The sequence below is a fragment of the Cervus canadensis genome, chromosome 7 (genome assembly GCF_019320065.1).
Source record: "Cervus canadensis isolate Bull #8, Minnesota chromosome 7, ASM1932006v1, whole genome shotgun sequence".
NCBI lineage: Eukaryota > Metazoa > Chordata > Mammalia > Artiodactyla > Cervidae > Cervus > Cervus canadensis.
Window position 1 is genome coordinate 13,650,312 of NC_057392.1, and position 27,791 is coordinate 13,678,102.

The window sequence follows — 27,791 nt, forward strand, 5'->3', positions numbered from 1 at the left end:
AGCCTGGGGAATTTTAAAGATACAGAGGCCTGGCCCCATCCCTGGGACTCTGTTTTAATTAGCCTGTGGGGCTTTTGTACTGGCACTTTCAAGTGCCCAGATAATTCTCATTGCAGCTGGAATTGAGAAGCATAGATCCAAACCAGTAGTTCTCAAAGAGTGTTTCCAGGACCAGAGTATCAGCATCATTGGGACCTTGTTAGAAATGTGAATTTTAGGTACCACCTACTGAATCAGAAATTCTGAGTGTGGGCACAGCCATCTGTGTGTTCTATCAGCCTCTCAGGTGATTCTAATATTCAATGAGTTTTGACACCCCTGCTGTAAACCAAGTGACACTCGTGAAATCTCTGAGGCCTTAGACCTATTTGTGTCGACAAGGAGCGCTTGAGCGGGGTGGTCTTGGTTCTGGATTCTCCCAGGACCGCTGTTATCCCACCCAGCCTTCTGTGACACTGAGGTGTGTGCTGCAGACACATTACCCAAGTGGCCCAGGAGTCCTGGGTGTGGAAGGACAGTCCCCTCTGCTGCAGAGTGTTACCTCTCCTTAAAGTCGTCCGCGCCCGCCTGGATATTCTCTGTCTGGAGCATGAGCCGTGCATTTTCCAGGACCGCCTCGCCCACCTAGAACGACCACACACCGAAGGACAAGGTCACTGCCACGTCTTCCCACTTCCCACTGGGCCTCATGCTGGGCACAGAGGCTTTGGGGCACTGAGAGCACTTTTCTCATGGCAAGTATTTTTAGAATTCAAGTGTCGCTCTTTAAGAGAGGAGGAGATAAACACTAAAGTCTAAAATCTGAATCTATTTTAAGGGCTTGTAGGGTTGGATTTTGGAGCAAAAAGATTAGTTAAGGCAGACTTGTCCATAGCCTCTTTCACAACGATGAGCTTTTGGCTCTCCAGAGAAATTTCTGGCTCCTTAAACAAAGTTTCACTGGCTCAACCTAGTGTCTCTTAACATTTTCTGGTCATGGACGCCTTGAGAAGCTGATGAACTCTCTAGACCAGTGCTGTCCAACAGAATTTTCTGTGATGTTGGAACTGTTCTACACTGCGTGGGCCAACAAGTGGCCCCACGTGGCTATGGAACACTCAAAATGTGGTAAAGGCAACTGCAGAAGGGGAGCATTCAATTTTATTTAAACTTAACTATTTATATTTAAATATATGATGGACATGGAGAAGGCAATAGCAACCCACTCCAGTACTCTTGCCTGGAAACTCCCATGGACGGAGGAGCCTGGTAGGCTGCAATCCATGGGGTTGTGAAGAGTCGGACACAAATGAGCGACTTCACTTTCACTTTTCACTTTCATGCATTGGAGAAGGAAATGGCAACCCACTCCAGCGTTCTTGCCTGGAGAATTCCAAGGACGGAGGAGCCTGGTAGGCTGCTGTCTATGGGGTCGCACAGAGTCGGACACGACTGAAGTGAATTAGCAGCAGCAGCAGCATATGATGGACAGCTCTAGAATTCTGTCCACTCTGAAAACATACATATGAACATAAACATTGTATACAGTTCAGAGGTTTCATGGAGAAGAATGGTTTTTCAAACTTGGACCACAATACCTCTCAAGATCCCCACAGGTGGGAATTAGGGGGACGGTCCTCTTTTTAACCTGAGAAACTTCTTTTAAAAAACATATTTTTTTACATATTGACTTTTGTATAATCTTCAGTTTGGGCTGGGGGATAAACTAACTGGTATTTTAAAAGAAGGAGGCAAGAGGCTCTCTTGGTGACTCAGTGGTAAAGAATCTGCCTGCCAATGCAGCAGACACAGGTTTGATTCCTAATTCAGGAAGATCCCACATGCCCTAAGCAACTAAGCCCGTGTGCCACAATTACTGAGCCCATGATCTAGAGCCGGGGAACTGCAACTACCGAAACCTGTGTGCCCTAGAGCCCCATGCTCTGAAACAAGAGAACCTTCACAATGAGAAGCCTGTACACTGCAACAGAGAAGCCCTTGCTTGCCACAACTAGAGAAAAGCTCACACAGCAATGAAGACCCAGCACAGCCAAAAATAAAAATAAATAATAACATTTTTTAAAAATGGAAGCAAACCTGAGAAAACTTTCTGGAGTGATGAAGATGTTCCAGGGACTTCTCTGATGGCCCAGTGGTAAAGAATCCACCTGCCAATGCAGGGGACATGAATCTGATCCATGATCTGGGAAGACTCCACATGTTAGGGAACAGCGAAGCCCGTGGACCACAACTACTGAGCCTGCACATTCTAGAGCCCACATGTCACAACTACTGAGCCCATGTGCTACAAATAACAAAGCCAGAGTGCCTAGAGCCTGTGCTCCACAACAAGAGAAGCCACTACAATGAGAAGCCCTTGCACTGCAATGAACAGTAGCCCCCACTAGAGAAAGCCTGTGCAAAGCAACAAAGACCCAATGTAGTCAAAAGTAGATAAATAAATTAAATTAAAAAAAACCCAGATGTTCCATATCTGGATCTGATGATTACACCGATATATAATAAGTAAAGGGGCTTCCCTGGTGGCTCAGATGGTAAAGAACCTGCCTGCAATGCAGGAGACCTGAGTTTGATCCCTGGGTTGGGAAGATACTCTGGAGAAGGGAATGGCTACCCACTCCAGTATTCTTGACTAGAGAATTCCAAGGACAGAGGAGCCTGGTGGACTCTAGTTCATGGAGTCATAAAGAGTCAGACATGACTGAGTGATTAACACACATAATAGGTAAAAATTTGTTAAGCTGTACCTTACAGATTTGTGTATTTTACTATATGTAAGTTAAGTTTTCAGCTTCCCTGGAGGCTCAGATGGTAAAGAGTCTGCCTGAAATGTGGGAGATCTGGGTTCAGTCCCTGGGTTGGGAAGACCCCCTGGAGGAGGGCATGGCAACCCACTCCAGTATTCTTGCCTGGAGAATCCCAGGAGAGAGGAGCCTGGAGGGATACTGTCCACGAGGTCACAAAGAGTTGGACACGGCTGAGCGACTAAGCACAGCACAAGTTATCTTTAATAAAAATATGTAAAATTGAAAAACTAAAATGATGCAAATGACTGTTTTAGGCTCTTATCAGTCCTTTGCTCTGAACAGTTAGTGAGTTGCAAGTTCTTTGCTCACTTGGTGGAGGACTTCCAGCACCAGAGGTCAGAGACTGGAGTGAAATGAGAAAGAATGGGGAGAAGGAGACAGACACCAGTTTCCTTCTCCCCTGTGTGTGTCAGAGTAGGGCTGGAGCAGTGAGAAGATGAGGTTGCTGTTGGGAAAATCAATGACGTGGACAAACCACACAGGATGACCCTACTGGATCAGAAGAGCACCATTCTTTCCACCTGGAGCTGGGACTTGGTCCACCCTGTGTGTCCTGTTTCCCCAGCAAAGTCTCATCTCACCGTGCTGAAGTAGCCCTCCTCAGGTCAGCCCCTTGTTCATTGCTGTGTCCCCAAGCTCTGGCTTGTGGTGCCCATTCCATCAACATCTGGAGAAGCACCAGGGTTAGTCAGGAAGGGGTGAGGGGAAAGCATGGGTAAAGGTTTTATCGTGGTTTTCATGGGAAGAAATGGGCATGGCAAGGTAAGCAGGTGGGACTGGCTGGTTTAAATAATTTCAGTGGTCTCTATGCTACAGTGGTGGTCCCCAGTTTTCTGGCACCTAGCCCTGGGTGGTCGGAGCAGAGGAATATTGCCTCCTGGAAGGTGAGAGCCAGCAACAGGAGTCAGGTTGGGGTACTGACTCAGAAGGGGCTGATTTGCATCTCGAAGGCATTCTCCCAGGTAAGTAGTTACTATCTCTAGGATTTGCTAGCCCCGTGAAAGCGCAGTCTCTGCCTGTCAAGGAGGCCCCAGCTGTCTGAGCATCAAGAATACAGACAATAAGAAGACATAGTTATGTTGTTGAATATAGTTCATTCAAGGGCTCTGGCTAAGTGAGGCCTCTGAGGACTATCTCTGGCAGCTCTGACCCAGCCCTCTCTTCATCCTCTTCACACACTGCCACCCCCATATCAGGAGTCCCTTTCCTTGTCTCTGGATGCTCAGTGATGCCATCTTGCAGATGATGAATTTGAAGCTCAGGGCACTCACTCTGCTCATCTTATCACAATTGTACCCCTGGCAAATATTCCACCCTGGTATGGGACCTCGAGGCATAGAAGGTGTCCAGATTGTGGGCTCAAAAACCCTGATACAGAGAAGATGGCTTCAGAAGTGCTCTAAACTATGTGGCCATGTGGGGCTGATGTGGGCAGGACAGGCCTGCAGCTTGTACCATTTGGAAGACCACCTTTAAGAAAAGGAATAAAGCAATGATTTATGCAGGACTTCCCTGGTGTTCCAGTGGTTAAGAATCCACCTGCCAATGCAAGGGACACTGGTTCGATCCCTGGTCTGGGAAGATCCCACGTGCTGCGGGGAAACTGGGCCTGTGCACCACAACTACTGAAGCCCACAAGCTCTAGGGCCCGTGTGCAACTACTGAAGCCCTTGGGCAGCAAGGAAGACCCAGTGCAGCCATAAATAGATAAGTATATATACATGTATAAAGACTAAGGTCGGGCGTGCCACTGAGGGAGCTCCAGGTTTAAACTGTTCTCTTGGGTACAGCTTCATTTTGTGTCTGCTTTTAAAAGTGGGGAAGAGGGGTTGGACAGAAAAAGTTAAAAACAAAACTCAACCCTGGGGCATGAGTGGCGGTATGTGTGTACCATGCTCAGAGGCACACAAATCTGGAAAAGCAGAAAGATGCCTGGGGATGCAGTCGCCCATGTCTGGTTGTCCAGAATAAACACACTAGTTCTTACATGTGCTGCGTTACGGCTGGGGCGCGGCTTGTGGGAATCAGTGACGTCCGCCTGATGGACTGCAGACTCTAAGTAGGAGGCTGCCAGGAGCCCCGGCGCAGGAGTCGGTAAGAGGTGCCGGCTGATAGGAGGCAAGGCTGGGACACTGCCCTTGCTTCTCCTCCTCACCCCGGATGAGGACCCGAGGCGGCCTGGGACTGTTTGGACGCTGCCCAGCAGATGAAGTGGTTCTGTCCGAGGAGGCTGGGCAGCGCTGGGCTCCGGGAAGCTGGGGGCCTTCCTGCTTTCACTGTTGTTTAGTATCAACAAGGGGTTTATTCCAGCCTCAGGCAGAGGCTAATTATAGGTCCCCACTTGCCAAAGCACAGTTGGCTGGCGGTGCTACCCCATGTCCACAGCCGGGATCCTAAAATAGACCTCCAGCCAGGCCTGAGCCACGGCGAGCCTTCCTCTGTGGTCCGTCAGACCCGCAGAGGCCACGGCCTCTGGGTGTCATTGGTGGCTCAGCGCCCGCAGCCAGGAAAGGGCCGGGAGGCCGGTCCAGGGCGGGGACTCAGCTGAGGTTTAGCACAGGCTGAGGACTGGGATTGTGGCCGAGGCCAAAAGTAAGCATGGAGCCTGCAGTGGAACAGGGACCATCTTTGTCTCTATATCTGGGAAAACCATCTTCTCTGGGGCTGAGGACAGAAAAGGAAGAGGAGGGGAAGTCGGACTTGCTGCCCATCCACAAGTGTGCGCCCCGCCCCACCGCCCCCCGCCTTTTGCTGGCTCCTTTTGCTGGTGCTGGCTTGGACTGGCTCGCCAGGGCTGACTGTTAACTATTTCAGGAGTTTTGTGAGCCGGTTGTTAAACATAGCCATCACGAAAATTTTAATTATGTGAACTTTTACAAGTGCTGTGTTGTGCTTAGTCACTCAGTCGTGTCCAACTCTTTGCAACCCCATGGACTGTAGCCCCCCAGGCTTTTCTGCCATGGGGATTCTCCAGGCAAGAATACTGGAGTGGATTGCCAGGCTTTCCTCTAGGGGACCTTCCCCACCCAGCGGCTGAATCCAGGTCTCCTGCGTTGCAGGCAGATTCTTTACCATCTGAGCCACCAGGGAAGCCCTACAATTACATAATTATATTAAAAACAAAAGTAATAAAGACTCAGAATACAAAAGTAATGAATACTCATCAGTTCCAAATTGTTTTACTATGTTTGACTGTCATCTCTGCTTTTGAGGTTATTTGTTTCTATTGTGTCTATAGTGATGTGTGGACAGGGAACATTGCTTGCCATTCCAGTAAACAAAGAATGTTGCCTGCCATTCTATTAATAGTTCTACAAGGACCAAGCCATCAGCCACTGCAGCTGCCCCCTACCCCCTTGGTGCACCCTGAGAACCCAGGATGGAGGAAAACAGGAAGCCTTCTGTGCTTTGGATACTGGCCTTAGATAGTTAAGATGCATATTGAAGGAATAGTTTCAATGAACTCAGACTCTTCATCTCCCTTTATATATAAAAGCACTGCAATCATCAGCTTGAGATGTCAGTTTCTAATGATTAGCAGTAATCTTTTGATGTTTGTTTTCTAGCATAAAACTCCTATATCCTGCAGCTTACCTTACCTCTTCCAAGCAGTTCCTCAGAGCTATCCGAGAGGTTGTCTTCTGGGCTATTATCCTCAGTAGGACCCCAAATAAAATTTAATCCTCAACTCTTAGGTTGCACATCTTTCTTTAACAGACAGGTGAAACTGTGTAACACTGTCCTACATGCCTCTCTTCCTAGCTCTGTGTCTGTGTGTGTAGCCTGATGTCATTGCGTGAGAGTAGCTTCACTAGGGAGACTGGCAAATATTGTGCCCCAGAACCTTTTATCCATGGAGAGCCAGCTATTAAACAGATCTCAGCTCACCAACAGGGCCCCACCTCCCACTCAGTACTTACATTCATAACTTCACTACATGCTCATGCCCCGCCCCCCGCCCCTGCCATCGCCCCCATGCTGATATCAACACACCCATTTTACGGATGGGGATGCTAAGGCATATATTAATTGCCCCAATGGCATAGCTGGAATGTGGCAGAGCGAGAAGGCCAAGCCAGGTTAATGTGACTTGAAAGTGTGCAAATCTTTGTCATCAGTTTTGGAAACCAAAAGACACATCAGAATTAAGAGAGACCGTGTTGTGGAGGACTGTTTTCTGTCTTCGCTCTAACACAGAAGAGTCAGGATTCCCAGTTCCTATTTGGACTCCATCATGAAGACAAAGAGACATCTTCCCTACGTGTGTGAGAATGCTAGCGAATCAATCCAAGCCATCTCCCACCCTAAGTCCCTGAGCTTTCATTTCTGAGCTCTGTAAGCTGGGAAGAGCTGAGGCAGTCTATGGTCTGACTCTGAAGGCCCAGACGGCTTGTGCGGCTACATGCTTTGCTGTCAGGCCCCAGACAGCAGAGGTCATTTGTATTTAAGACTGCAAGAGGCGTGCATTAGCTATCTGGTCCTCTTGGATTTATGGCTATAGTGGATGCAAATTAACCTCATTTCTCCAATCACCTTTTCTTTCTGGGGAGAAGGCAATAAAAATACCACACACTAAGATGTACAGTCCTTGACTGATGCTGGGAATGCAATTCATGACCCTGGGGCCATACCTGTCCACTTTTCTAGTAGGAGAAAAGTATAACATAAACGTATGTAATAGTGACTCTCAAGGGCAGACTTAAGGGAGGGCAGCCTGGCAGCTTGTCCCCAGGTATGCTGGGGACAGTAGCAGGTGACATCCTTTCCTTCTCACTGTCCCACTGCCCAGAGCTGGGACTCCTACCATCAAGGCCATGTAACTTAACACCACTTCTGTTAAAAGAAACACCATCATAGCAGCAATAGGACAAATTGCTACGTGAGATTAGCTGGTTTTGAGGGATTAGGACTCATTGGTTTTGCTAGAAGCAAAAACAAAAGTCAACTGCAAAGCCTAAAATGCTGTGGATGAGAGTAGCTGGGGTTGACTAGCAGGGAAATGGCAGTCAGAGGTCAAGGTGGGCAGGGGTGTTCTGTGAGGGATGGTGCTGGTGGGAGGGGCTGCCCACTGGCTGTGTGGGTTCAAGCTGCTCTGGGCGTGGCCTGCAGCTGTCTCATCTGACATCCCTGGACCTGTCTTCCTCTGCGCCTCCACGTGGAGGCTTCCTTAGCAGACTTTACCCCAGTGGTTCTCAAAGTATGGTCCCTGGACCCGCAGGATCAGCATCACCTGAAACTTGTGAGAAATGCAAATTCTCAGACCTCACCTCCCATGTCTGAGTCAGAATCTCTGGAGTGGGTCCTAATGATCTCTGTTTTAACCAGCTTTCCAGGGGATTACAATGCACATTGGACTTAAAGAGCCTCTGCTTTGCACAGACCTGCCTCCAGTCCTGCTCAGGCTGCCCCCAAGCTGCCCCTGGCCCTCCTTGCTGTCCTGGCCCACACTGTGGTCTCTACCTAGAACACCTGGTCTTCCGCCCCGAACCTGGCCACCTGAGAAACTCTTCCCCACTTTCGTGCTCATCTTGAACATGGCTTCGTCTATGAGGCTGCTTTATTCACTCACTCATTCCTGCCTTTATGTCTCCAGCACGTGATGATGATTTCCTCTGTGCTGGCTATGTGCTGGTTTTGGGGAATCAGCAGGTATGGTAGGAGACATGGTTAGAAAGGCAGGCAGAGGCCAGATCTCAGGGTGAAGGTCTTGGGAAGTGTGGAAAGGAGATGGCCTCTGCTGGGAAGTCACTGGAAGCTTGTGAACAGGCACATGGGTGACCCCCATGGTAAGTGGACCCCTCTGACTCCTGCAGGAAGGGAGCTTAGGACACTGGGGGCCATGCCGAGGGCCCAGCTGAAGGGCTTCTGCATTCACCCAGGAAAGGTGATGGCGCTTTGACTAGGGAGGAGGTGGGGATGGAGCAGTTGCAGGGAGCATGAGAGAGAGGAATTAATGATGAACCCTAGGCTTTCAGGTGGAGCTACTGGGGGCTTCCCTGGTAGCTCAGACAGTAAAGAATCTGCCTGCAATGTGGGAGACCCAGGTTCAATTCCTGTGTCAGGAAGATCCCCTGGAGAAGGGAATGGCTACCCACTCCAGTATTCTTGCCTGGAGAATTCCATGGACAGAGGAGCCTGCCAGGCTACAGTCTGTGGGATCATAAAGAGTTGGGCACGACTGAGCAACTAACAAAAAACAAAAAACCAAACTGGCCCTTGCTGCCTCCCTTCCTTCCTCCTTGGATTATCCTACATCTAAGTCAATCCCCTTCCCCCACTCTCTGGTGATCACATCTGCGACTCTCCACACAGTGTAAATGGTGTGTAGGCAATGAACGTGTTGGCCTATTCTTGACCCCAGCTCCTCCCTCACCAGTTTGGGCCAGTTGCTGGGATAAGTGATCTAAGATTCAGTTTCCTCATCCATTAAATGTGGATAATGCCATGCTCTGCCTCCTGGGGTAGTTGGGAGAATCACATGAGCTGATTCACGTGAAGCAGGGCAGGTGAGGGATTTGACTATCATTGTGTTTCAAAAAGGGCAAGGATGAGCAACATTTTCTAAAGGGTTTATTATTTGGGCTCAAGGGTATAATGAATGCTTTATTTGGAGTTAATGATATTGACATCCCAGCAGACAGCTGCAGAAAGGGAGGAGGTGGGTAAGACTGGGCCCCAGGAGATGAGACTCAGCTGGTGCAGTAGCAGATGTAAGAGCCCTGGAAACATTTCTCACATTTGTTTGACTTTCAAATTTAGAATAAATGCTCACCTGTCTCCTGAGAAACCTGTATGTGGGTCAAGAAGCAACAGTTAGAACTGGACATGGAACAAGTGACTGGTTCAAAATTGGGAAAGGAGTATGACAAGGCTGTATATTGTCACCCGGCTTATTTAACTTCTATGCAGAGTAGATCATGTGAAATGTCAGGGTTGGTCAGAAGCTGGAATCAAGATTGCTGGGAGAAATATCAACAACCTCAGATACGCAAATAATACCACTCTAAAGGCAGAAATACTTTGGCCACCTCATGCGAAGAGTTGACTCATAGGAAAAGACCCTGATGCTGGGAGGGATTGGGGGCAGGAGGAGAAGGGGACGACAGAATATGAGATGGCTGGATGGCATCACAGACTCGATGGACATGAGTTTGAGTAAACTCGGGGAGTTGGTGACAGACAGGGAGGCCTGGCAAGCTGCAATTCATGGGGTTGCAAAGAGTCAGACATGACTGAGTGACTGAACTATAAAGGCAGGAAGTGAAGAGGAACTAAAGAACCCCTTGATGAGGGTGAAAGAGGAGAGTGAAAAAGCTGACTTGTAAGTCAACATTAAAAAACTCAGATCATGGCATCCAGTCCCATCGCTTCATGGCAAATAGATGGGGGACAAGTGAAAGCAGTTTCATATTTTATTTTCTTGGGCCCTAAAATCACTGTGTATGTGACTGCAGCCATAAAATTAAAAGACCTTGCTCCTTGGAAGGAAAGCTATGACAAACCTAGACAGCGTTATTAAAAAGCAGAGACATCACTTGGCTTACAAAGGTCTGCAGAGTCAGAGCTACAGTTTTTTTGTAGTAGTCATGTATGGATGTGAGTTGGCTGAGAGCCTAAGAATTGATGCTATCAAACTGTGGTGCTGGACAAGACTCTTGAGAGTCTCTTGGACAGCAAGGAGATCAAACCAGTCAATCCTAAAGGAAATCAACCCTGAATATTCACTGGATGGACTGATGCTGAAGCTGAAGCTCCAAAATTTTGGCCACCTGATGTGAGGAGCTGACTCGCTGGAAAAGAACCTGATTCTGGGAAAGACTGAAGACAAAAGGAGAAGGGGGTGACAGAGGATGAGATGGTTAGATGGCATTACTGACTCAATGGACATGAATCTGAACAAATTTTGTGAGATAATGGAGGACAGAGGAGCCTGTTGTGCTCCAGTCCATGGGGTCATAAAGAGTGAGACAAGATCTAGTGACTGAACAACAGCAACAATGACTTGTTTTCAGCAATAAATGAACAAGAAATCATCATCTGTCCCTATACCCCACTCTTACTGCAATTTACCAAGATGGTGAAGGCCACCATATCTCCAAGCCGAACAGATGCATCCCTGTGCTCATCCTGACCTGCTCACTGAATTTGTCACAAGACATACTTTGCTCTCTTGGCTCCCTTGAGCCACTCTCCCCGACTCTTCCTTCTACTTTTTGGCCAGCTTTTGACTTTTTCCTTCATGAAGTTTTTCTCTCATCTCTGACCTCTAAATGCTAGAGTTTCTCAGGATTGGGTCTTTGGGTTTGTTCTTTATAGTTATAAGTGATCTGATTCATTTGCATGGATTGAAATGTATATGCGACGACTTCTGTATTTTTATCTCTAGCCCAGAACGTTCCTTTCTATTTCAGGCTTGTATACCATTCTCCCCTTGACATCTTCTCTACTTAACAAACTTAACATGACTAAAACGGATTTTTTTTTTCCCTCAAATACCGCCCCTCACTTCTCATGCCAGTAAAAGTACCAACGTCTACCCAAAGACCAGAGTCTTGACATCACATTTTCTCTCATCTGCCACATCTAATCCAACACCAAGGTTAGTCAGTTTTACGCCCACTCCTACCCCCATGTACTGAAAATCCATCTACATCTCACATTTCCACCCTCACCCTGGTGTACATCCCATCACGCTCTCTGACCCCAAGGCACCATCCTCCTAGTCCATCTGTCCTCCTCTCCTTGAGTCCGTTCTTCATCCTGCTCCCAGGGAGATTTTCTTCAACTCTTCACATCAGATCATGTTGCTGTGATTCAATTAAATAAAAACTCTTCTGCAGAGTTTATTTTGGTTAGAATAAAACCCAAACTCCTGTCAGCAGCCCTCAAGGCCCTGCAGGTGTGACGATCTTCCCACTGCTCGCAGGTTCAACCCTGCTGGTATTGGTTTCAGGGACCATGCTGGCCTCCCTCCTGCCTCGAGGCCTTGGCGGGCGGTGACTCTGCAGCCTGGACTGCTGCTCTCCCCTCTTTGTGTGGGTGGCTCCATTCTTGTGATCACCCCACCTAAGGCAGGCTCTTTGCTCTTCTTCTCTCTGCCTTGTTCTCTTCCTTTAAAACACTTATCACAGCTATGTGTGCTTAACTGCTCAGTCACATCCGACTCTTTGTGACCCCATTAGCCATAGCCCACCAGGCTCCTCTGTCCATGGGGATTCTCCAGGAGAATATTGGAGTGGGCAATCCCCTGGAGTGCCCTCCTCCAGGGGATCTTCCCAACCCAGGGATCGAACCCAAGTCTCCCACATTGCAGGCAGATGCTTTACTGTCTGAGCCACCAGGGAAACCCATGAATGCTGGAGTGGGTAGCCTATCCCTGCTCCAGGGGATCTTCTGGGCCCAGGAATCGAACTCGGGTCTCCTGCATTGCAGCAGATTCTGTAGTAGCTGAGCTACCAGAGAAGCCCATCACAGCTTATAATTATTACCAATTTTTGTTTCTTGGTTTATTAGTTGCTATCTGTGTATTTTCTGCCAGAATATAAACTCCTTGAGGCCAGGCACTGCTTTTCTGTTCTGCTGTTGTTCCATCCCCAGCGCAGTGCCTGGTACAGGATGAGATGGATAAATGAGCCCAGAAATGGTGCTGCTTCTAACCCTAACCCTAACCCTAACAGCCAGACAGGGGAGCCCCTCAAGGCACAGCCAGGTTTGTACCTAGTTCCAACCTGAGAATCACCTTTGGCATCTCCCCTCACTCCCAAGTCAAACATAACAGTTCCCTACACTGACATGCTTCACTCCATTCCCATCCCTTATCCAGCTTGGTTTGAGTCCTAATCATCTCTTTGCTAGTTCAGCCTGATAGTTGTTACCTGTAGATGGAAAATATGAAGCCCACAGAGTGAGTTAAGGTTGCACCTGCAGGTGGAGTTAGGGAACATGTCATCAGGTTAGTGGAGAAGGTGTCACCTCCCAGACAGCTCATCCCAAGCATAGTCACGGCCACTGGGCATCCAGGGAGAATCAGGGGCACTGAGGGCTTATTTTGGTCTTTCTGGGGAAGTTGAGGTTGGGGGAACCCTCCTGAGTCTGTACTGCATGTGAATTTTGACCTCATCATTACACTGCAGTCCATCTTAATAGAAGAGGTTGGAGGAGTGCGGAGCGAGAGGCTGATAGTTCGTGCTGGTGTTCACAGTGCTGGGCAATCGGAGCTCCTAGTCCCTAGAGGCTGCCCTCTGTCATGGGAGGACAGAATTCCCTTGTCTTCACCCTCCCCAGAGGGCTCCTTCATTCCACACCCCCCAACGTCCTGCCTCAGTTACCTTGGACTTGCTTTGAGCAAATAGTTTAACCATCACAGTATAGCAATATGTGATCCTGGGTATACATGTCAGAAGGGTTTCTTTGTCATGAACTGGCCCTAGTTTCTACAGATGCCCTAATAAAATCGGAGTTTTGAGCACCAAGCATTTGAAGATATGGTGACTCTGGGAGGCTCTGTTTGGGCAGCCAGCTGGTCTCCCTCTGTGACTTCTCTCTGTGTCTCTCCACTTTCTACATTTGAAACAAATGCTTTCCAACTTCCCATTCCCTTTTCTACTGGAATGAACGTACTAAGAGCAAATTTGAATTTATTCAGGGGTGTACTCTTAAATAAACCCTGCAACCTGACCCTGTCCTTCACTCTGGCTTTCTCTCTCCTCTCCCCCGCTGTGGGTTAAATTATTTTCCTGAACAGATGAGGGCCTTTTCAGGTTCCAGACCTTGACTCACACTGCTACCTCTGCATGCCATGACCAAACCAGGCCACCCAGCCTCCCAATGGGGAAACTGAGGCCCAGAGAGTTCAGGAACTTGCCTACAAGACTAGGCATCCATGTTGTATTTAATCCTTATATGTCTGACTCATAGCTCATTGTCCCTTTTTCTTTTTAAAAAATTTTTTATTATGGAAAATTTCAACTACATAAAACTACATATAAAGGTAGAAAGAGACACAGCTCCTCACTTCAACAATTAAAATCTCATGCCTAGTGAAAAAAGCCTCCATTTCCACTGACCCCTACTCCTTATCTCAGATTGTTATACATATGTCACTTCATCTGTAATTATTCAGAAACTCTCTTTTGTACTTCTTGTACTTCGACTTAAATATTAGCAAAGCCATGCATGCACTAGTTTAAAAATTAAACAGTACTAAAAAGAAATGCTTATAAAGGTTTGTAAAGAAAAAGCACTCCCAGGCCCACATTTTTCTCACCTCATGTCCTAGTCCCCAGCTGTTTGTCTGTCTAGAGCTTGCCCCATCTTTCTACAGACTTTTTGATTGCTTGAGTTCTGAGCCATAGGCATTATTTATTGACTTCCTTGCAGACATATGAAGATTTACTGCTCTCACACTCTACCTCCACGTTCCTTTATTTATTGGCTCTCTTGGTAACTTTAAATAATAAAGCTGTATGTCTTGCTGTATCATTTATGGACAGTTTCTTTCTCAATTCACTCTTTCTCTTATAATTGCAGATGTTTTATAGTCTAAGGTCAAAAGAGAAGACAGGAAACCAGTTTAATTACTAAACAACTCTAATGATGCCTGTGTGAACTACAGGTCCTTTTTGCTAAGAATTATGATGGCAGTGCCCCTGATTGTGAGGAGCTGTGGGCAGAGAGCCAAATTGTTGCTTTATTTCTCAACTGAGCATCCTCAGGCCTGCAGAACAGTCAGCTGTTTGATCATTTTTCATGGTGCTACCCTCTCCAGGGCATGCCTGCACCACCCACACACAACCATTTTGCTTCACCACCCACCGTGTTTGAATCGTGATTCTAACACTGAGTAGCTTAGTTTTTTCTCTTGTCAAAGGGAGCAGCTTTATCTTGATAGTACCAGGCCCACAATGATCCCTTAATAGATGTTTGTTGAATGAATAAGTGATACATGTTTAAAGAGCCAAACATGAAATAGCAATGAGAAACCAGTTCACAAGCATCAGGCTGGCAAACCTTTGGAAGTAGAGGATATGAAGAAGGGGGGCCTCATGGTCTGTTTCTGGGAGGGTAAGTTTGTGTGGCCACTCTGGGGAGGCATTTGGCAATGTTGGATAAAAGCTGATGATAGGCAGAGCCCATGCTGCTCCTTGGTACCAACCTGGAGTCCAGTAGGAAACCCTTTCTCTTTGGGGTGTGTGTGTGTGTGTGTGTGTGTGCTGTGGCTGCTTGTGGGATCTTAGTTCCCTGACCAGGGATTGAACTGGGGCTCTCAGTGGGGACAGTGAAGAATCATAACCACTGGACCACCAGGGAATTCCCAGAAACCCTTTCTCTAGTGGGCCAGGGAGGAAATACTTTAGGCTTTGTGGTCTTTGTTGCAAATCCACAACTCTGCCTGGGAGTGTGAAAGCAGCCAATTAGTATACAATTAGCACATGAACAGGTGTGACTGTGTTCCAGTAAGACTTTATTTACAAAATAGATGCCTGGCTGGATTTGGCCTGCCTGTAGTTTGCCCACCTCAGATCTAGAAAGAATCTCCCCTGTGGAGTTTATGCCCCTCCTGTTTGTGACAGTAAACCAAAGCAACCTCTTCGGTTCGACAGTGAAGCAACCTCTATCCATCGACAGAAAAATTCATAACCTATGATGTAAATACAATGAAATGCTACATGCATCAACAAGGATAAATCTCAAAATCAAAATGGAGAGTTAAGAAAGCAAGTTGCTTAAGGAAACACTATATAACAGTGTCAGTTGGGCTAGGCCATTTCATGCAAAGATGGGCACAATAAAGGACAGAAAGAACAAGGACCTAACAGAAGCAGAAGAGATTAAGAAGAAGTGGCAAGAATACACAGAAGCATTGTACAAAGGTCTTAATGACCTGGATAACAATGGTGAAGTCACTCACCTAGAACTAAACATCCGGGAGTGTGAAGTTAAGTGAGCCTTAGGAAGCATTACTATGAACAAAGCTAGTGGAAGTGATGGAATTCCAGCTGAGCTATTTCAAATCCTAAAAGATGCTGTTAAAATGCTGCACTCAATATGTCAGCAAATTTGGAAAACTCAGCAGTGGTCACAGGACTGGAAAATGTCAGTTTTCTTTCCAATTCCAAAGAAGGGCAATGTCAAAGAATGCTCAAATTACTGTACAACTGTGTTCATTTCCCATGCTATCAAGGTAATGCTCAAAATCCTTCAAGCTAGGCTTCAGTAGTAGGGGAACTGAGAAATTTCAAATGTATAAGCTGAGTTTAGAAAAGGCAGAGGAGCCAGAGAACAAATTGCCAATGTCCGTTGAATCATAGAAAAAGCAAGGAAATTCCAGAAAAACATCTACTTCTGCTTCATTGACTACACTAAAGCCTTTGATTTTGTGGATCACAACAAACTGAAAAATTCGTGAAGAGATGGAAATATCAGACCACCTTACCTGCTTCCTGATAAACCTGTATGCAGGTCAAGAAGCAACAGTTCTAAGTGGACATGGAAAAATGGACTGGTTCAAAATTGGGAAAGGAGTACATCAAGGCTGTATATTATCACCTTGCTTATTTAATTTCTATGCAGAGTTGAGCTGTGAAATGTGGGCTGGATGAAGCACAAGCTGGAATCAAGATTGATGGGAGAAATATCAACAACCTCATATATGCAGATGATACCACCCTAATGGCAGAAAGCTAAGAGGAACTAAAGAACCTCTTGACAAAGGTGAAAGAGGAGAGTGGAAAAGCTGGCTTAAAATTCAACCTTCCGAAAACTAAGATCATGGCATCCAGGTTCATCAATTCATGGCAAATAGATGGGGAAAAAATGGAAACAGTGGCAGATTTTATTTTCTTGGGCTCAAAAATCACTGTGGATGGTGACTGCAGCCATGAAATGGCTGATTCATGTCAATGTATGGCAAAAACCACTATAATATTGTAAAGTAATTAGCCTCCAATTAAAATAAATAAGTTAATTTTTTAAAATATTTGCTCTTTGGAAGAAAAGCTATGACAAACCTAGACTGTGTATTAAAAAACAGAGACATTGCTTTACTGACAAAGGTGCATATCGTCAAAGCTGTGGTTTTTCCAGTAGTCATGTATGGATGTGAAATTTGGACCATAAAAATGGCTGAGCACTAAAGAATTGATGCTTTCAAACTGTGGTGCTGGAGAGGACTCTTGAGAGAGTCCCTTGGATAGTGAGGAGATCAAATCAGTCAGTCTTAAAGGAAATCAACGCTGAATACTCTTTGGAAGGACTGATAAGGAAGTTGAAGCTCCAATACTTTGACCACCTGATGGGACTCATTGAAAAGATCCTGATGGTGGGAAAGATTGAGGGCAGGAGGAGAAGGGGGTGACAGAGAATGAGATGGTTGGATGGCATCACCGAACCAAGGGACATGAATTTTGCAAACTCCGGGAGATAGTGGAAGACAGGGAAGCCTGGTGTGCTGCAATCTGTGGGGTCACAAAGAGTTGGACATAGCAACCCAACAACAACAACAAATGGTGCCAAGATGGCTCAAATGGTAAAGAATATGCTTGCAATGCAGGAGACCCAGGTTCAATCTCTGGGTTGGGAAGATCCCTTGAAGATGACAATGGCTTCCCACTCCAGTATTCTTTTGTCTGGAGAATTCCATGGACAGAGAAGCCTGGCAGGCTACAGTCCATGGGGTCGCAAAGAGCTGGACACGACTGAGCGATTAACTAACGTGGTGCCCAGATATTTGGTCCAACATTACTCTGGATGAGATTAACATTTGAATTGGTGACTTTAAGTAAAGTGGATTGCCTGCCACAATGTGAGAGGACCTCATTCAATTAGTTGAAGACCTGAATAGAACAAAGACTGAGGTCCCGAGAGGAAGAAGGGATTCTACTGGCTTCTGGACTTGAAATGGAACAAAAGCTCTTTCCTAGGTGTCTAACTTGGAGAAGGCAATGGCACCCCACTCCAGTACTCTTGCTTGGAAAATCCCATGGACGGAGGAGACTGGTAGGCTGCAGTCCATGGGATCGCAAAGAGTCGGACACAACTGAGCGACTTCACTTTCACTTTTCACTTTCATGCATTGGAGAAGGAAATGGCAACCCACTCCAGTGTTCTTTCCTGGAAAATCCAAGGGATGGAGGAGCCTGGTAGGCTGCCGTCTATGGGGTCATACGGAGTTGGACACGACTGAAGCGACTTAGCAGCGCAGGTGTCTAACCTGTTGACATCTCGATTTTGGACTTCTAGCCTCATTATAGTGTGAGCCAATCCCTTAAAATGTTTCCTTGAAACATCCTATTGATTCTGTTTCTCTGGAGAACCCTAATGCACAATGTAGTACAATTGAATATAAAGTCTAAAATCATGCAAAACAATCCTATAAATGATACATATACACACACATAGTAAAATTGATAAAAGCTTAGTGGGAATGATAAATGCCAAATGTAGAGGAGTGGTGGCCTCTGGAGAGGAGAATGGAATCAGGATAAAGCACAAAAGGGGGTTTCAGCTGTATCTGAAATCTTTGATTGTGTGTTTTTTAGAAAAAGTCTGTAGCAAATAACATTAAGGTGGACAATTTCGGATGCTGGGTATCCGTTTTATATATCTGACATATTTTATAAATTAAGAAGAATGAGACAACACCACACAACAACAAGGGAAAGAAAGTCAGTGCAGTGGATGGCATGCCCATGCTCCTAAAACGTAGAGCAAGAGTGGCTGGGACAATTGGGTAGAGAAGGCAGATCGGGGTGGTGGGAGATGACTAGGTAGAGGGCAATGGGGACCTCTAGAACTCCAGAAGAGGCCTCTGGGCAGCAAGGATGAAGATGAGGAGGACTTGGCATGGGAGAGTGGGGTAAAGCAGTGTGGTCTGTGTGGGTGAGGCTGGGGTAGGTGGCTGCAGAGGCATGGGTCAGCCACGTGGATATGGTCATGGTTGCATGGGCTCTCCGAGGGGCACTTTGTGTTTACCTGGAGGAGGCCTTGCAGAAATATTAATAGTTATCCTCTACTTCCCTTTGACAAGAGTTGTTTCCTGAGATCTTGCCAACATCAGAGAAATTTGTGTTGCTCTGAAATACACTGGGGACTTGTTGAGGCTTAAACTGAATTGCAAGTTCTTCTTCCCTATTTCAGTGTGGCTGCTGGAGCAGACATTGTTGGCGTTCGGCCACATCCCCTTGGATTGTTTTTTCCACCATTTTCTGCGCCTGTGGGTTTCCTGTGCTTTCACTTCCCAAAGTCTGTGCTTGGGACTCTTTTTGGAGCAGGGCCCTCAGGCCAGCAGAGCCCACTCTTCAGTTCCCCGGGCTAGTCCTTTGGGAATGACTGACAGGCGTGGGGTGCAGAAGCCCAGCTCCCTCAATTGGGATTAGGACAACTTTGAGTAGAAATTCCCCTCCTGAGTTCCCCTGAAGCTGAGATGATTTGCTTGCTTGTTTCTCCCTCACAGGTTTTCCAGGAACACCTCTATAATATGCCACCTGCTGAAGAGCCCTAGACTTGGGCTCTGCCTCTAGGGCATCCATCTAAGACAAGCGTTCTTCTCATCCCAGAAACTCTCTGGGGTCAGGATACCTCAAGCTGTCTAGTGGGCTGTTGGGCACATAGGCTGTAGAATCAAACTACCCAAGTTGAAAGACTTGTCTCTATCACCTATTAGCTGTGTGACCTTGCAAAAGTTACTTAACTGTTCTGTGCTTCAGTTTACTCATCTTTATTTTATTTTTTAAGTTTTATTTTTTCATTGAAGTAGAGTTGATTTATGAAGTGTTGTTTCAGCTGGACAGCACAGTCTTTCAGTTGTATATATGTTTATATTCTTTTACATATAGTCTTTTATATATATATATTCTGTTACATATATGTTGTCTTTCAGATTCTTTTCCCTTATAGGTTATTACAAAATACTGAGTAGAATTCCTTGTGCTATATCATAGGTTCTAGTTTGTTATCTATTTTGTATATAGTAGTATGTATATGTTAATCACAAATTACTAATTTATCCCTCCCCTCCCTATCCCCTTTGGTAACCATAAGTTTTTTTTCTAAGTCTGTGAGTTGCCTTATCTTTAAAAAGGGGATTATATCCCTATCAAGCTACCAACAGTATTTTTCACAGAACTAGAACAAATAATTTCACAATTTGTATGGAAATACAAAAAACCTCGAATAGCCAAAGCAATCTTGAGAAAGATGAACGGAACTGGAGGAATCAACCTGCCTGACTTCAGACTCTACTACAAAGACACAGTCATCAAGACAGTATGGTACTGGCACAAAGACAGAAATATAGATCAATGGAACAAAATAGAAAGCCCAGAGATAAATCCACGAACCTATGGACACCTTATCTTTGACAAAGGAAGCAAGAATATACAATGGAGAAAAAAAACCTCTTTAACAAGTGGTGCTGGGAAAACTGGTCAACCACTTGTAAAAGAATGAAACTAGAACACTTTCTAACACCACACACAAAAATAAACTCAACATGGATTAAAGATCTAAATGTAAGACCAGAAACTATAAAACTCCTAGAGGAGAACATAGGCAAAACACTCTCCGACATAAATCAAGCAAGATCCTCTATGACCCACCTCCCAGAATATTGGAAATAAAAGCAAAAATAAACAAATGGGACCTAATTAAATTTAAAAGCTTTTGCACAACAAAGGAAACTATAAGCAAGGTGAAAAGACAGCCTTCAGAATGGGAGAAAATAATAGCAAATGAAGAAACAGACAAAGGATTAATCTCAAAAATATACAAGCAACTCCTGAAGCTCAATTCCAGAAAAATAAATGACCCAATTCAAAAATGGGCCAAAGAACTAAACAGACATTTCTCCAAAGAAGACATACAGATGGCTAACAAACACATGAAAAGATGCTCAACATCACTCGTTATCAGAGAAATGCAAATCAAAACCACAATGAGGTACCATTACACGCCAGTCAGGATGGCTGCTATCCAAAAGTCTACAAGCAATAGATGCTGGAGAGGGTGTGGAGAAAAGGGAACCCTCTTACACTGTTGGTGGGAATGCAAACTAGTACAGCCGCTATGGAGAACAGTGTGGAGATTTCTTAAAAAACTGGAAATAGAACTGCCATATGACCCAGCCATCCCACTCCTGGCCATACACACCAAGGAAACCAGAACTGAAAGAGACAAGTGTACCCCAATGTTCATTGCAGCACTGTTTATAATAGCCAGGACATGGAAGCAACCTAGATGCCCATCAGCAGATGAATGGATAAGAAAGTTGTGGTACATATACACAATGGAATATTACTGAGCCATTAAAAAGAATTCATTTGAATCAGTTCTAATGAGATGGATGAAACTGGAGCCCATTATACAGAGTGAAGTAAGCCAGAAAGATAAAGACCAATACAGTATACTAATGCATATATATGGAATTTAGAAAGATGGTAATGATAACCCTATATGCAAGACAGAAAAAGAGACACAGATGTATAGAACAGACTTTTGGACTCTGTGGGAGAAGGCAAGGGTGGGATGATCTGAGAGAATAGCATTGAAACATGTATATTGTCAAGTGTGAAACAGATCACCAGTCCAGGTTGGATGCATGGGACAAGTGCTCAGGGCTGGTGCACTGGGATGACCCAGAGGGATGGGATGGGGAGGGAGGCGGGAGGGGGGATCAGGATGGGGAACACATGTAAATCCATGGCTGACTCATGTCAATGTATGGCAAAAACCAGTACAATATTGTAAAGTAATTAACCTCCAACTAATAAAAATAAATGAAAAAAATAAATAAAATAAAAAGGGGATTATAAAAGTGTGGGCCACATAGAGTTGTTGTCAGGTCAAATGGCTTAAGAGATGCAAGAACCTCAGAACAAATTCTGGCATATGGTAAGTGCGCAATAAACGTTAGCTTTGTTACCCTCCACTAGAACTTAAGGGCAATCAGGAATTAATATGCTTTACCCCTGAACCTGGGTCTGAACACCCAGGCTAATTTAATGAAGGAGACAAACCCTCCTCTGTTACATGGACATAAAACCTCAATTTATTACAATGGTGTAGGATGGGCAGGTCAGTAGATTGGCAGGGTGGATGTGGCTACTAGTCCATTGAAAGAACTATAGAAGAATCCTCACCCTTCCTTTGTCTGAGATCCCATCTCACCTTCTAACCCCGGGGCTGGTTGAGGAGCAGGAAGGTGGGTTTGGACTCTGTGTCCAGGAATGGGATTTGATAAAGAGACAATTACAGAAGGGCACCAGCAAAAAAGAGAGGACAGAACTCAAAGTATTAGACTTGGAATAGGAAATCAAGGTTCCAGTCCTGGCTCTGGCCTTCACCAGGCACGTATTTCTCACCTCTGAGCCTCAGTTTCCCCATCAGTAACAGGAGGTAATTACACCGGATCTGACTCCACAGAGAGGCTGTGAGGATCTGTGGAGACAGAGCAGGGAACATGCCAGGTACCGTGCACTGCTGTGCCCTGATTCCTACAGATGGCGCCAAAGCAAGTGTTAGGAGAGCAGGGCCATTGCACAGCCCAGATTAACTTTGGAAATCCCTTCAATTCAGTTCAGTTCAGTCGCTCAGTCGTGTCTGACTCTTTGTGACCCCATGAATCGCAGCACGCCAGGCCTCCCTGTCCATCACCAACTTCCAGAGTTTACTCAAACCCATGCCCATCGAGTTGGTGATGCCATCCAGCTATCTCATCCTCTGTTATCCCCTTCTCCTCCTGCCCCCAATCCCTCCCAGCATCAGGGTCTTTTCCAATGAGTCAACTCTTCACATGAGGCGGCCAAAGTATTGGAGTTTCAGCTTCAGCATCAGTCCTTCCAATGAACACGCAGGACTGATCTCCTTCAGGATGGACTGGTTGGATCTCCTTGCAATCCAAGGGACTCTCAAGAGTCCTCCCTTAGGAGGACACTATTTGGGGAACCGACAACCAACACATCCAGGACAGCCGGGGTTTTTCTCCAGATGAGATAGCTGATTTAGAAGAAGAGCTATGCTATCTGGAAAGTTCCTCTCTTGAAACACGGCATCCTGCTCAGCAAGGTAGAACCTTCTCAGCAGGAGAGGGGGTGGGAACTGAGCCTGTGGAAGAGGAAGCAAATTTATCTCATGCTCAGTACAGGGCACATTCTCACGGAGGGAGAAGAAGGCCAGCACCAGTTAAAAGGGGTTTGTCTCTCCCTGCACTGATTAAGGTGCAGGACACGTGGGGCCTTAGGGCAGGAAGTGGAGCGCTGAGCTGTGCTGCCTCCCACACTGGAGGTTGAGGCCCTGCAGATTTCTTTGCCAACAGCTTGCAGGAAACCTCAACTCAGACATTTCATGATGCAGTTTTAGAATGCAAAGGGCTCTTGGAGATCATGCAAGATGAAGAACCAAGGCCCAGAGTGTGTGATGGCCGGTCCCTCCACTCTTTAGTGACCATGGCAAGGACTCATGGGAGAAACATGGCCTTGATCGGAGAGACAGGACTTCAAACCCCGCCTTTGTCACCTGGGGATGTGTGATGCTCTAAAAGCCCCTGTTTGTAGAATGGGAATAAGGAAACTTTCTCCCCAGAGTAGCAAGAGGACTAAATGACGTGCATGTGTAACAGAAGGTCAAATTGTCTGAGCCCAGACAGGGAAGCTGCTCACCCCTCTTTCAGTGCCGGGGGTGCACCTGCCCCAGCAGCAGAGGCAGAACCTGTGAAGCTGTGGCAGCCTGGGCTCCTCTGAGAGGGGTCTACCAGAGGGCACCTTTGGGGGTGGGGTTGCTGTGGGGGGCACCAGCAGAGGAGAGGCCTCTCCCTGCAGCTAGTCCTGCAGAGGGGGAAGGGAGTCTCAGAAGAGCTAAGAAAAGTGTCCTCAGGAGAAGAAACCTGGTCTGAACTCCAGCCACACCCAGACACTGTGAAGCCACCTTATAACAGTGTCTCTCAAGGAAGAACCTTCCTGCCATCCTTTCCTCTCCTTCCTTCCTGCCATCCCTTCCTCTCCTTCCTTCCTGCTTACATTGACTGCATCAGAAACAGCAGAGAGGAGGGCAGGGCGGGGCCGGGGGGCGGTGCCCACCTGGGAGGAGGGAAAACATGGGTCCATGGGTTGAATAACATATTGACCAGTCATGCTGTTTACTGGATTGAGAAAGTGTTTTGGGACTTAAAATAAGCATGGAATTTTTAATCACCTATAAGTGATCAGAAAAATCCTGAGACCATTCATGTTTTCTACAAGGGGCAGGAGACAGCCTTTACCTCCCACTGAATACATTGAAAGGGACCTTGGAAGAGGTCCCTTTCAAACCAAAGCTGCCTTTGTAAGCGGACCTCACGAGGCCCTCCTGTTTCACACACCGGTGACATCCATCACACACCCTGCGGTATGCTTTGGCACACGGCAGGCTCTCAACAATGTGTGGATTCATTTATTCACTCCTCATCCCTCTTGGCTCTCCAGGTCCTAGAGGCCAAGAATTTTGACCCTTTAATATCTGAATCCCATAGTGCCTGGTGCAGAGTAGACCCATCAGTGCCTGATGAATGAACAGAATAAAAATGAGTTCTGTGCCGGCTCCAGAGCCGCCACCATGACAAAGGTTACACTGTGGAGCCCGCGGCTGAGGAAGGGGTGGGGCCAGCACGCGCCATTGTCACTAAGATTCTGTACTTACGTGTGACACTAATTACACCCACAGGCTGAGGAGCCGCAGCCTAATCTCTGACACTGACAGGGCGTTTCCCCTACTCATATTATTCTCCTCCAGTTTCAAAAGAGTTGGGGCCATGATGGCAGGTGTAGTTCTGTCTGTCCTTTGGTAGATGAGAAGATGAAGGTGGAGAGACTAGGGACCCAGGCAAAGTCTTTGGTGAGCTGAGACCAGGTGGGACTCAGGACCCCTACTGCAAACTGAAGCTCTCACCTAAAACCCAAAGCCACAGAGAATGCAACTGAAAGAGAAAAGGAGGGGGTGGTTTCTCCCACCACAAATGGAAGCAGGAAAGAATAAGAACAGACTTGCTAGATAATAATATGCAAAGTCTCAGGGCAAAGTGCAATTTTATGATTGATTTATAATCCTCAGGAAATTGGCAGCTGTCATGGAAATGCTGACATGAATGGACTGACTGAGGGGCGGTATGAAGTGTGTGGCTGGCCTCTCTGGATCAGGGTGGCTCTAGCAATGAAGGGATGATTATAGGCATCCAGAACTTGGACAAATCAGATTTTGCAGCTGGGTGACTAGGAGTTCAAGTCAGCTCCTAGAGAAGCCAGAAGGTGGCGCCACTTGCCAAGATAATCCGGTCACAGGCAGCAGCCTGGGACCCCGCCGGTCCTCCGCCCCCGGCCTCGCCTACAAGGGAGTCTGGACGCTCTAATTTGGCCTGGAGTCTACTGTTGGGTTTCCACCACAAAGTGAGATGCTTTTGAGACACCAAGGGTACATCTCTGATTCAGTTCAGTTCAGTCGCTCAGTTGTGTCTGGATCTTTGCGACCCCATGGACTGCAGCACGCCAGGCCTCCCTGTCCATCACCAACTCCCAGAACTTGCTCAAAGTCATGTCCATCCAGTCGGTGATGCCATCCAACCATCTCATCCTCTGTTATCCCTTTCTCCTTTTGCCTTCAATCTTTCCCAGCATCAGGGTTTATTCCAATGAGTCAGTTCTTCGTATCAGGTGGCCAAAGTATTGGAGTTTCAGTTTCAACATCAGTCCTGCCAATGAATATTCAGGACTGATTTCCTTTAGGATTGACTTATTGGATCTCCTTGCAGTCCAAGGGACTCTCAAGAGTCTTCTCCAACACCACAGTTCAAAAGCATCAATTTTTTGGTGCTCAGCTTTAAGGTCCAACTCTCACATCCATACATGACTACTGGAAAAACCATAGCTTTGAGTAGACTGAACTTTGTCAGCAAAGTAATGTCTCTGCCTTTTAATGTACTGTCTAGGTTGGTCATAGCTTTTCTTCAAAGGAGCAAGCATCTTTTAATTTCATGGTTGCAGTCACCATCTGCAGTGATTTTAGAGGCCCAAAAAATAAAGTCTGTCACTGTTTCCATTGTTTCCCCATCTGTTTTCCATGAAGTGATGGGACCAGATGCCACGATCTTAGTTTTCTGAATGTTGAGTTTTAAGCCAGCTTTTTCACTCTCCTCTTTCACTTTCATCAAGAAGCTCTTCAGTTCCTCTTCACTTTCTGCCATAAAGGTGATGTCATTTGCATATCTGAGGTTATTGATATTTCTCCCAGGAATCTTGATTCCAGCTTGTGCTTCATCCAGCCTGGCATTTTGCATGATGTACTCTGCATATAAATTAAGTAAGCAGGATGACAATATGCAGCCTTGACTTACTCCTTTCTTGATTTGGAACCAGTCTGTTGTTCCATGTCCAGTTCTAACTGTTTCTTCTTGACCTGCATGCAGATTTCTCAGGAGGCAGGTCAGGTGGTCTGCTATTCCCATCTCTTTTAAGAATTTTCCACAGTTTGTTGTGATTCACACAGTCAAAGGCTTTGGTGTAGTCAATAAAGCAGAAGTGGATGATTTTCTGGAATTCTCTTGCTTTTCCTATGATCCCACGGATGTTGGCAATTTGGCCTCTGGTTCCTCTACCTTTTCTAAATCCAGCTTGAACAGTTGGAAGTTCATAGTTCATGTACTGTTGAAGCCTGACTTGGAGAATTTTGTGCATTACTTGCTAGCATGTGAGATGAGTTCAATTGTGTGGTAGTTTGTACATTCTTTGCCTTTCATTGGAATTGGAATGAAAACTGACCTTTTCCAGTCCTGTGGCCACTGCTGAGTTTTTCAAATTTGCTGGCATATTGAATGCAGCACTTTCACAGCATCATCTTTTAGGATTTGAAGTAGCTCAACTGGAATTCCATCACCTCCACTAGCTTTGTTTGTGGTGATGCTTCCTAAGGCCCACTTGACTTTGCATTCCAGGATGTCTGGCTCTAGGTGAGTGATCACACCATTGTGATTATCTGGGTCATGAAGATCTTTTTTGTATAGTTCTTGTGTGTATTCTTGCCACCTCTTCTTAATATCTTCTGCTTCTGTTAGGTGCATATTGTTTCTGTCCTTTATTGTTCTCATCTTTGCATGAACTGTTCCCTTGGTATCTGTAATTTTCTTGAAGCGATCCCTAGTCTTTCCCATTCTATTGTTTTCATCTATTTCTTTGCATTGATCGCTGAGGAAGGCTTTCTTATCTCTCCTTGCTGTTCTTTGGAACTCTGCATTCAAATGGGTATATTTTTCCTTTTCTCCTTTGCCTGTAGCATCTCTTCTTTTCTCAGCTATTTGTAAGGCCTCCTCAGACAACCATTTTGCCTTTTTGCATTTCTTTTCTTGGGACTGGTCTTGATCATTGCCTCCTGTCCAATGTCATGAACCTCCATTCTTCAGGCACTCTATCAGATATAATCCCTTGAATCTATTTGTCACTTCCACTATGTAATCGTAAGGGATTTGATTTAGGTCATACCTGAATGGTCTAGTGGTTTTCCCTACTTTCTTCATTATTTAAGTCTGAATTTGGTAATAAGGAGCTCATGATCTGAGCCATAGTCAGCTCGTGGTCCTGTTTTTTCTGACTGTATAGAGCTTCTCCATCTTTCGCTGCAAAGAATATAATCAATCTGATCTTGGTATTGACCATCTGGTAATATCCATGTGTAGAGTCTTCTCTTGTGTTGTTGGAAGTGGGTGTTTGCTATGACCAGTACATTCTTTTGGCAAAACTGTTAACCTTTGACCTGCTTCATTTTGTACTCCAAGGCCAAGTTTGCCTGTTACTCCAGGTATCTCTTAACTTTTTACTTTTGCATTCCAGTCTCCTATAATGAAAAGGACATCTTTTTTGGGTGTTAGTTCTAGCATAGAAGGACGTGAGCTCATCTTCTCCTGTGAGAACTCCAAAATTACAACTTGCTGCTAAACAACTGTCGACAGAAGAATGGTGTATCTCACCA

The 27,791-nt window shown here is 46.0% G+C and overlaps 1 protein-coding gene across 2 annotated transcripts in view; it reads right to left on the reverse strand.

The window, feature by feature from the left end:
* The window catches only part of BFSP2 (beaded filament structural protein 2), a 72,693-nt gene that overhangs the window by 23,428 nt on the left and 21,474 nt on the right, over window positions 1–27,791 (reverse strand). For both annotated transcript variants that reach the window (XM_043474388.1, XM_043474389.1), the window contains exon 2: window positions 542–624. In XM_043474388.1, the coding sequence (XP_043330323.1) occupies window positions 542–624 (83 nt within the window). The remainder of the gene's footprint in view (window positions 1–541; window positions 625–27,791) is intronic.